We start from the raw sequence: 10809 nt of genomic DNA, 5'->3' as shown, positions 1-10809 counted from the left end.
CCTCCCGCTCCGTGGCTCGATGACTCATTGCGAGCTCACAGAACAGGGCTCCGGGCAGCCGAGCGGAAATGGAGGAAAACTCGCCTCCCTGCGGACCTGGCATCCTTTCACTCCCTCCTCTCTACATTTTCCTCCTCCGTCTCTGCTGCTAAAGCCACTTTCTACCACTCTAAATTCCAAGCATCTGCCTCTAACCCTAGGAAGCTCTTTGCCACCTTCTCCTCCCTCCTGAATCCTCCCCCCCCTCCTCCCTCTCTGCAGATGACTTCGTCAACCATTTTGAAAAGAAGGTCGACGACATCCGATCCTCGTTTGCTAAGTCAAACGACACCGCTGGTTCTGCTCACACTGCCTTACCCTGTGCTCTGACCTCTTTCTCCCCTCTCTCTCCAGATGAAATCCCGCGTCTTGTGACGGCCGGCCGCCCAACAACCTGCCCGCTTGACCCTATCCCCTCCTCTCTTCTCCAGACCATTTCCGGAGACCTTCTCCCTTACCTCATCTCGCTCATCAACTCATCCCTGACCGCTGGCTACGTCCCTTCCGTCTTCAAGAGAGCGAGAGTTGCACCCCTTCTGAAAAAACCTACACTCGATCCCTCCGATGTCAACAATTACAGACCAGTATCCCTTCTTTCTTTTCTCTCCAAAACTCTTGAACGTGCCGTCCTTGGCCAGCTCTCCCACTATCTCTCTCTGAATGACCTTCTTGATCCAAATCAGTCAGGTTTCAAGACTAGTCATTCAACTGAGACTGCTCTCCTCTGTATCACGGAGGCGCTCCGCACTGCTAAAGCTAACTCTCTCTCCTCTGCTCTCATCCTTCTAGATCTATCGGCTGCCTTCGATACTGTGAACCATCAGATCCTCCTCTCCACCCTCTCCGAGTTGGGCATCTCCGGCGCGGCCCACGCTTGGATTGCGTCCTACCTGACAGGTCGCTCCTACCCGGTGGCGTGGCGAGAATCTGTCTCCTCACCACGCGCTCTCACCACTGGTGTCCCCCAGGGCTCTGTTCTAGGCCCTCTCCTATTCTCGCTATACACCAAGTCACTTGGCTCTGTCATAACCTCACACAATTAATCTTCTCCTTTCCCCCTTCTGATGACCAGGTGGCGAATCGCATCTCTGCATGTCTGGCAGACATATCAGTGTGGATGACGGATCACCACCTCAAGCTGAACCTCGGCAAGACGGAGCTGCTCTTCCTCCCGGGGAAGGACTGCCCGTTCCATGATCTCGCCATCACGGTTGACAACTCCATTGTGTCCTCCTCCCAGAGCGCTAAGAACCTTGGCGTGATCCTGGACAACACCCTGTCGTTCTCAACCAACATCAAGGCGGTGGCCCGTTCCTGTAGGTTCATGCTCTACAACATAATATAATAATATATAATATATGCCATTTAGCAGACGCTTTTATCCAAAGCGACTTACAGTCATGTGTGCATACATTCTACGTATGGGTGGTCCCGGGGATCGAACCCACTACCCTGGCGTTACAAACATCCGCAGAGTACGACCCTGCCTCACACAGGAAGCGGCACAGGTCCTAATCCAGGCACTTGTCATCTCCCGTCTGGATTACTGCAACTCGCTGTTGGCTGGGCTCCCTGCCTGTGCCATTAAACCCCTTCAACTCATCCAGAAGGCCGCAGCCCGTCTGGTGTTCAACCTTCCCACGTTCTCTCACGTCACCCCGCTCCTCCGTTCTCTCCACTGGCTTCCAGTTGAAGCTCGCATCCGCTACAAGACCATGGTGCTTGCCTACGGAGCTGTGAGGGGAACGGCACCTCAGTACCTCCAGGCTCTGATCAGGCCCTACACCCAAACAAGGGCACTGCGTTCATCCACCTCTGGCCTGCTCGCCTCCTTACCACTGAGGAAGTACAGCTCCCGCTCAGCCCAGTCAAAACTGTTCGCTGCTCTGGCCCCCCAATGGTGGAACAAACTCCCTCACGACGCCAGGACAGCGGAGTCAATCACCACCTTCCGGAGACACCTGAAACCCCACCTCTTTAAGGAATACCTAGGATAGGATAAGTAATCCCTCTCACCCCCCCCCTTTAAGATTTAGATGCACTATTGTAAAGTGACTGTTCCACTGGATGTCATAAGGTGAATGCACCAATTTGTAAGTCGCTCTGGATAAGAGCGTCTGCTAAATGACTTAAATGTAAATGTAAATATTCACAAAGCCGCAGGGCTAGACAGATTACCAGGACGTGTACTCAGAGCATGCTCTGACCAACTGGCAAGAGCCTTCACTAACATTTTCAACCTGTCCCTCACGAGTCTGTAATACCTACATGTTTCAAGCAGACCACCATAGTTCCTGTACCCAAGAAGACCAAGGTAACCTCCCTAAATGACTACCGACCCATAGCAATCACATCTGTAGCCATGAAGTGCTTTGAAAGGTTGGTAATGGCTCACAACAACACCATAATCCCAGAAACACTAGACCCACTCCAATTCGTATACTTCCCCAATAGATCAACAGATGACACAATCTCTATTGCACTCCACACTGCCCTTTCCCACCTGGACAAAAGGAAATCCTACGTGAGAATGCTGTTCATTGACTACAACTGAGCGTTCAACAACATAGTGCCCTCAAACCTCATCACTAAGCTATGGACCCTGGGACCTAACACTTCCCTCTGCAGCTGGATCCTGGACTTCCTGATTGGCCGCCCCCAGGTGGTGAGGGTAGGCAACAACATGTCTGCCACGCTCTGCAACAGTGGGACCCCTCAGGCGTGCTCAGTCCCCTCCTGTACTCCCTGTTCACTCATTAAGTTTTCCGACGACACAACGGTGGTAGGCCTGATCACCGACAACGATGATACAGCCTATAGGGAGGAGGTCAGAGACCTGGTAGTGTCGTACCAGGACAACAACCAACGTGATCAACACAAAGGTGGACTACAGGAAAAGGAGGGCCAAGCACGCCCTTACTCATCGACAGGGCTGTAGAGGAACAGGTTGAGAGCTTCAAGTTCCTTGGCGTCCACATCACCAACAAACTGTCATGGTCCAAACACTCACAGACAGTCATGAAGAGGGCACAACAACGCCTATTCCCCTTCAGGAGACAAAACACATTTGGCATTGGTCCTCAGATCCTCAAAACGGTTTACAGCTGCACCATCGAAAGTATCCTGACGGGTTGCATCACCACCTGGTATGGCAACTGCTCGGCCTCCGATCGCAAGGCGCTACAGAGGGTAGTGCGTATGGCCCAGTACATAACTGCGGCCAAGCTTCCTGCCATCCAGGACCTCTGTACCAGGCGGTGTAAGAGGAAGGCCCTAAAAATTGCAACCAGTCTAGCCATAGACTGTTCTCTCTGCTAATTGCACGGCAAGTGGTACCAGAGTGCCAAGTCTAGCTCCAAAAGGCTTCTTAACAGGTTCTACCCTCAAGCCATAAGACTGCTGAACAGCTACTAAAATGGCTACCCAAACTATTTGCTTTGACAACCCCCTTTTTTACGCTGCGGCTACTCGCTGTTCATTATCTATGCATAGTCACTTTACCCCTATCTACATGTACATATTACCTTAATTACCTAGATTAACCTGTACCCCCGCACATTGACTTGGCACCCTTACCCCCTGTATATAGCCACATTATTGTTACTCTTTAATTTTTTTACTTCAGTTTATTTAGTAAATATTTTCTTAACTCTTAAATCGGTCTTCTCACGAAAACATATGTAGCTTCCGAACGGTTTGGCCAAACGGTTTGCCCCCTCTATAGAAAGGTGAGACTCTCAGGAACACATACACTACCATTAAAAAGTTTGGGGTCACTTAGAAATGTCCTTGTTTTTGAGCACATTTTTGGTCCATTAAAATAACATCAAATTGATCAGAAATACAGTGTAGACCTTGTTAATGTTGTAAATGACTATTGTAGCTGGAAACGGCAGATTTTTATGGAATATCTAAATAGACATACAGAGGCCCATTATCAGCAACCATCACTCCTGTGTTCCAATGGCACGCTGTGTTAGCTAATCCAAGTTTATAATTGAAAAGCCTAGTTGATCATTAGAAAAGCCTTTTGCATTTATGTTAGCACAGCTGAAAACTGTTGTACTGATTAAAGAAGCAATAAAACTGGCCTTCTTTAGATTAGATGAGTATCTGGAGCATCAGCATTTGTGGGTTCGATTACAGGCTAAAAATGGCTAGAAACAAAGACCTTTCTACTGAAACTCGTCAGTCTATTCTTGTTCTGAAAAATTAAGGCTATTCCATACGAGAAATTGTCAATAAACTGAAGATCTCATACAACGCTGTGTACTCCCTTCACAGAACAGAGCACACTGAGCCAGTTTAGAAAGAGAATCAGAATAGAAAGAGGAGTGGGAGGCCCTGTTGCACAACTGAGCAAGAAGACAAGTACATTAGAGTGTCTAGTTTGAGAAACAGGCGCCTCACAAGTCCTCAACTGGCAGCTTCATTAATTAGTATCCGCAAAACACCAGTTTCAATGTCAACAGTGAAGAGGCGATTCCGGGATGCTGGCCTTCTAGGCAGGGTTCCTCTGTCCAGTGTCTGTGTTATTTTGCCCATCTTAATCTTTTCTTTTTATTGGCCCATCTGATATATGGCTTTTTCTTTGCAACTTTGCCTGGAAGGCCAGCATCCTGGAGTTGCCTCTTCACTGTTCACGTTGAGACTGGTGTTTTGCAGGTACTATTTAATGAAGCTGCCAGATAACCTTTTTGGGCAAAGGCTCAACATCAAAACTCACAAGAACAGACAATGACTCTTCTGTTTCACAACTCACACCACCCTGTCTGCGTCTTACCAAGCGAAGAGCATCTCAAACACTGGGAATCTTCCCCTTCAGTTGGTCCACTTTCACATTTACCGCTACACCAGTAATCACTCCTTTCAATGGCTCCCTTTTCTTGAGCGCAAAACAGGTCACAGCTCTTGTCCTCATCTGTGTGGCGTGGAGCTCCCTATCCCTCTGACTGGCAGAAACACAAACAGTGATCACAAGACCACTATGGGTTATCTTCACCGATTTCACAGCTACCAACTCCATTTTCACCCACCCTGCAACCACGTATGGATCAGCCAAAAGGCAGGGGTCCACTTTATCCAAAAATGACACTCCTACCGTCACAGAAACATCTTTATCCTGACCATCGGTGCAAAGCCTCGGGCTCCGAGAACTTCACCACACCTGCCACTTCCAATAATTCACTTCCATTTCACCTCCAGACCTCGATCCAATTTACGGCTCGCTCTGCTTACACATTCTACTTCCACGAACCATCTCCCTTTTATCCACCATTGTCAACCGTCACTCTCTTCGACCTCCTCCGCCTCTCTTTTCCCCTCCATTCCTCCTTATAATACTATTGCACTTCTCCTAACATACAGTGAGCTCCAAACTTTTGAAGCTCATTGTGCATCTCGTTCTTGCCCTCTCAAGGGACGCCATATTTCCCTCACGGTCCTCCCTCCTCGCTCCAAGCACCACTCTACCTCATCTCGTAAAAATCAAATCTCACTTTCATTCTCAGGCACAGTGCGAGAAACTAAATCCATTAACATAATGAAACTCTGAAGCTAAGCAGAGTTTGTCCTGGAGGGGAGACCAGATGCTGGTGGAAGGGGTGTTGGAGGGCCACTAGGAGGCACTCTTTCCTCTGGTCCCAAAAAATTAATATCCCGACGGCCCAAGGCAGTGATTGGGGACATTGCCCTGTGTAGGGTGTCTTTCGGATGGGATGTTAAACGGGTGTCCTGACTCTCTGTGGTCACTAAAGATCCCATGGCACTTGTCGTAAGAGTAAGGGTGTTAACCCTGGTGCCCTGGCTAAATTCCCAATCTGCCCTCATACCATCACTGTCACCTAATCATCCCCAGCTTTCAATTGGCTCATTCATCCCCCCTCCTCTCCCCTGTAACTATTGCCCAAGTCATTGCTGTAAATTAGAACAAGTTCTCAGTCAATTTACCTGGTAAAATAAGTTAAATGGGTGAAATAAATCAAATAAAACAGAATTAAAGTATATAATTACAAGAATTGCATAAACATGCAGGTTTGGGAAGTTACAGAGTGGTGAGGAGGAGGTGTCTGCTGTGTCCAGGTACGCCTTCACCATTCATTTTCTGGATTCAGGTTCACTCAAATATCGTTTGAAGCTTTGTTTTACTATTGACAGTTACAGCTGTTTTGGGATTGTATATCGATTCGCTATCCTTAACTATTTGTCAACTAATGTATTCGTTGCACTCTCTGAATTGTTTAAACAAACTTTTCGCCACTTTTCGATATCAGGGCATAAAAACTACAGTCTGTGTCCTGAATTAGACTGGTGTGCATATGCGCCCAGATTCTCCTGTCCCAAACTAGTTTTCCCCGGTTTTGCCTGGCTAAACTAGCTGGCTAGTTTTCGTTCTGATTGACAAAAATCTAAAATACTGCACACTCAACTTCAATGCTTCTTTGCTAGTTATACATTCATGTAATTAAGTCATTTGTTGGACTGAAACTTTTAAATTATTTATTGTTTTGTTGAATAGTCATAACTGGTTTGTGCTATCTGTCATTTCATAAGACAACGGTGGCGAAGGACATCATTACTTGAACTCGGATCCATGTTCAATTTTGAGATCCACAGGCGTCATTGGCGTAGCGTTAGCTGGACGTTTCTGACTGGTCTTGGAACTTCCCATTTGGCTCAATTGGATATGTAGTGACTTGTGTTGGGCGAACTTTATTTTAAAACTTTATTTTAAATGACTATCGTATTTGTTGATTAAATCTGACTTTATTAGTAGAATGAGTAATCCATTAATGTCACGAGTTCTTTGACAACTCTACAAAAAGAGCCAAAGGCTACAATGAATTAATGGCTAAATTATTTCTGGACACAAATGGTTCTCCTCAACACTCTATTAGGTCTACACATAAACGTATACTTCCAAGGACACAGAGCGGAGCTGTGATGAAACCTGCAGCAATGTAATCTTATTCCATGCCATTTATATTACAGCAAAAGGATGAGTGAGCTCTTTGGCATTGTTTTATTTTAATGTGAAAGATAAAACAATGTTGCCTTAACGCATCCCAATGTTCTTTCAGACAAAGCAGATGAGGAATGAGGTTTGCATGCTTTCCGATTTTAGCAATGATTATGAAGCTACCAATTGTTAAAGACCATGGCAAAATTCATCACATTGGAACGAGGAAAGTTAAAAGTGTTATAAAAGTATAAGCTAATACAAATTGCCATTTGTCATTATGCTTCATCTAAGCTTAAAGTAAAACAAATATATATATATGCAGATGATTTCATGGTACAACAATTAGCACCACCTTTCTCAAAACAATAACAGATAGGTGTAGGTTTAATGGTGAGCATTTATGAAGATAAATACAACAGAGAATAGGTCTCGTTGCTGATTACTACCATGAAAGGTGATATATATTGTACATTCTCAAAGGAGTGCAAATTATGAACAGGAGCTGGATCTTATATGGCCAAGTGAGTGTAAATGTATAGGGAAAGGTTGAGCGAACTAGCTCCCTTTGACAGCTCACTGAATGTGATGGATTGTACTCCCTTCTCCTGTGATGTGCATGCACATTGCTGTTGAAATGGCCTATCCATGGGACCATTGTCTTTCAATCATGTCAAGGCAAAGTACAGAATACACTCTGCAGCGCTGTGTTGTTATTATCATACCACTAGTCTGTAGCAGATCATGCACCATGCACAAAATGGCTTATACAGTGCATTTGGAAAGTATTCAGACCCCTTCACTTCCTTTTTTTATTTTTGTTATGTCACAGTCTATTATAAAATGTATTAACCCCCCCCCCCCCCATCAATATACACATAATACCCAATAATGAGGGAGCAAAAACAGGTTTTTAGAAATGTTTGCAAAATTATTAAAAATAAAACCTGAAATATTACATTTACATAAGTATTCATACCCTTTACTCAATACTTGAAGCACCTTTGACAGAGATTACAGCCTTGAGTCTTCTTGGGTATGACGCTACAAGCTTGGCACACCTGTATTTGTTGAATTTCTCCCATACTTGTCTCTGTCAGCCCTGTCAGGTTGGATGGGGTGCGCTGGTGCACAGCTATTTTCAGGTCTGTCCAGAAATGTTCGATCAGGCTCAAGTCCGGGCTCTGGCTGGGCTACTCAAGGACATTCAGAGACTTGTCCCGAAGCCACTCCTGCATTGTCTTGGCTATGTGCTTAGGGTCGTTGTCCTGTTGGAAGATGAACCTTCGCTCCAGTATGAGGTCCTGAGCACTCCGGAGCAGGTTTTCATCAAGGATTTCTCTGTACTTTTCTCCGTTCATCTTTCCCTCGAACTTGACTAGTCTCCCAGTCCCTGATGCTGAAAAACATCCCCACAGCATGATGCTGCCACCACCACTCTTTACAGTAGGGATGGTATTGGCCAGGTAATGAGCGGTACCTGGTTTCCTCCAGACGTGACACTTGGCATTCAGGCAAATGACTTCAATCTTGGTTTCATCAAACCTGAGAATATTGTTTCTCATAATCTGAGAGTCCCTTAGGTGCTTTTGCCAAACTCCAAACGGGCAGTCATGTGCCTTTTACTGAGGAGTGGCTTCCGTCTGGCCACTCTACCACAAAGGCCTGATTAGTGGAGTGCTGCCTGACCAAGGCCCTTCTCCCACGATTGCTCAGTTTGGCCGGTAGGCCAGCTCTAGAAAGAGTCTTAGTGGTTCCAAACCGCTTTCATTTAAGAATGATGGAGGCCACTGTGTTCTTGGGGACCTTCAATGTTTCAGAAATGTTTTGGTACCCTTTCCCAGATCTGTGCCTCGACATAATCCTGTCTCGGAGCTCTAAGGACAATTCCTGGTTTTTGCTCTGACATGCACTATCAACTGTGGGACCTTATGTAGACAATTGTGTGTGCCTTTCCAATCATGTCCAATCAATTTAATTTACCCCAGGTGGACTCCAATCAAGTTGAAGAAACATCTCAATGATAATATTTTTAATACATTTGCAAACATTTCCAAAAATATTTTTTCATTTGGTCAATATGCGTAGATTGATGAGGATTTTTATTTATTTAATCAATTTTAGAATAAGGCTGCAGCGTAACAAAATGAGGAAAAAGTGAAGTGGTCTGAATACTTTCCAAATGCACTGTAATGTTTATCTAAAGTAGGTAAATATTTCAGGTGCCCAATTTGTTCCGTACTGTATATTGTTGCTTGCAGCATTCACAAATAGAGAGGGCAGATTTCTTCCATTCAAGCCTTCCACACTAGTCCTTAGAATGATTGTGATTTGCATTTACCAACCAAAAAACAAAGAATGTGGATCTTAATACATTTTTTAGTTGCAGTAGGTTATGTCATAATGCTATATTGCCAGGATAGGCCTTCAACAGTTTATTTGTAAACTCTAGATGTTCCCCTTATAGGGTAATGTATGACTTACAATGTTATTTTGACGGGAGACAACAACAACAATGTATTTGTAAACGATGGATGTTCCTTATGATTGGTTGTGGACCTGTTTCATTCTGGACCATATAGTGCATGCTGATTGTGTCGTGTGGACCGGACTGTATAGATTTGCCATTTGCCACACAGGGTTAACTCCGTGGCCCAGTGCCATAGATTCATGGGAATGGAATGTGGAGTGCTGTATGTGTAGGGCTCCCTTCCCCAGCAGCCTTCACTGCCCAGTGAATGCTAATGATCAGTATTATTCAAGAACAATTGATGGGCTAGCAAACAAACAAGATAATAAAATGACTTCTAAAGCTTTATTGTCCTTTAATTACTAAATGCTCTATGGCAATTAATGGAACAAAAACACTACCCGCTTTAATACAAAATCAAATGTATTGTGGCTGGGGTTAAAACAATAGTATTTGTAAAAGCTGGATAATGTGATCTAGCTCACGATACTGCTGTTGACAAATAGTGCTAAAATTATTGTTGAGTTTGAGGTGGTCTTTACTGAGACATGTTCGTATAATACTATGCCCCATTGTCTCACACCAGTCTGTCTGCATAATAATTCTGTATCCTTTCAGTTGTTCTTTAAACAAACTTCAACCTAAAGGCTTTATAGGGCATTTATAAATCATTTATAAACAAAGTCATAAAGGATATTATTCATTTTTAATTTGGTGGTTTAATAAATGTGGCATTACCCCTTTGCCACCCGTAGGATGACATTTGGTTACATGAATGAATTAAAAAAGCAATGCAGCTCCAAACGCATTACTAAAGTGGCTGTAACATGCAGCATATACTTTAGATCTGCATAAAGGATGCAAAGCCTACTAAATACATTGTAAATTGAATTAGCTATACTTTAATACATGTAATAATAAATATAATAACAAATATATGATGTACAGTACTGAAGAATCCGCTGAGGGAAGTTATCATTTTCAAGGGAACTCTTTTCTTGATCAGGTTCCAAATCAAAATGCTAGCTGCATTTAAATTGGAAATAAATGGTTGGTTCTAGGTTTTGCATAAATATGTGCTTTAATAAGAGGTTTGTGTTTAAGTATGAAAATAAATAAAAACCATGAAGAAACCATGCATTGACAGCAGAATGTGGGTCCAAACGAGTTCCTTTCAGCTTGGCACACTAAAACAAATGGAACCTTTGGAAAGAAGTAGACCTTGTAGTAGCAGTGGGTTCTTTATAATGCACAGCCGTGCACACTACTACATTTCCAGCTAATCAGAATCGCGCAGTTGCAGAAAGGAGAGCGGTTGTCAAGGCAGCCCCCAATATCCCCT

The 10809-nt window shown here is 44.3% G+C and overlaps 1 protein-coding gene across 1 annotated transcript; it reads left to right on the top strand.

Annotated features, from left to right (window-relative positions):
- Positions 1 to 836: 836 nt before the first annotated feature.
- LOC124023872 lies at positions 837 to 2036 on the top strand (the record flags this gene model as incomplete). The annotated part of the gene is made up of 3 exons (XM_046338048.1): positions 837 to 950; positions 1112 to 1375; positions 1506 to 2036. Coding segments are annotated over 3 exons (909 nt in total), but the record flags the coding sequence as incomplete, so codon positions are not given.
- Between the last annotated feature and the right edge of the window lie 8773 nt (positions 2037 to 10809).

This window comes from Oncorhynchus gorbuscha, linkage group LG03, assembly GCF_021184085.1.
Source record: "Oncorhynchus gorbuscha isolate QuinsamMale2020 ecotype Even-year linkage group LG03, OgorEven_v1.0, whole genome shotgun sequence".
NCBI classification, from domain to species: domain Eukaryota; kingdom Metazoa; phylum Chordata; class Actinopteri; order Salmoniformes; family Salmonidae; genus Oncorhynchus; species Oncorhynchus gorbuscha.
Note: the sequence above shows the minus strand (reverse complement) of the source record. Positions and strands in the feature narration are given on the sequence as shown.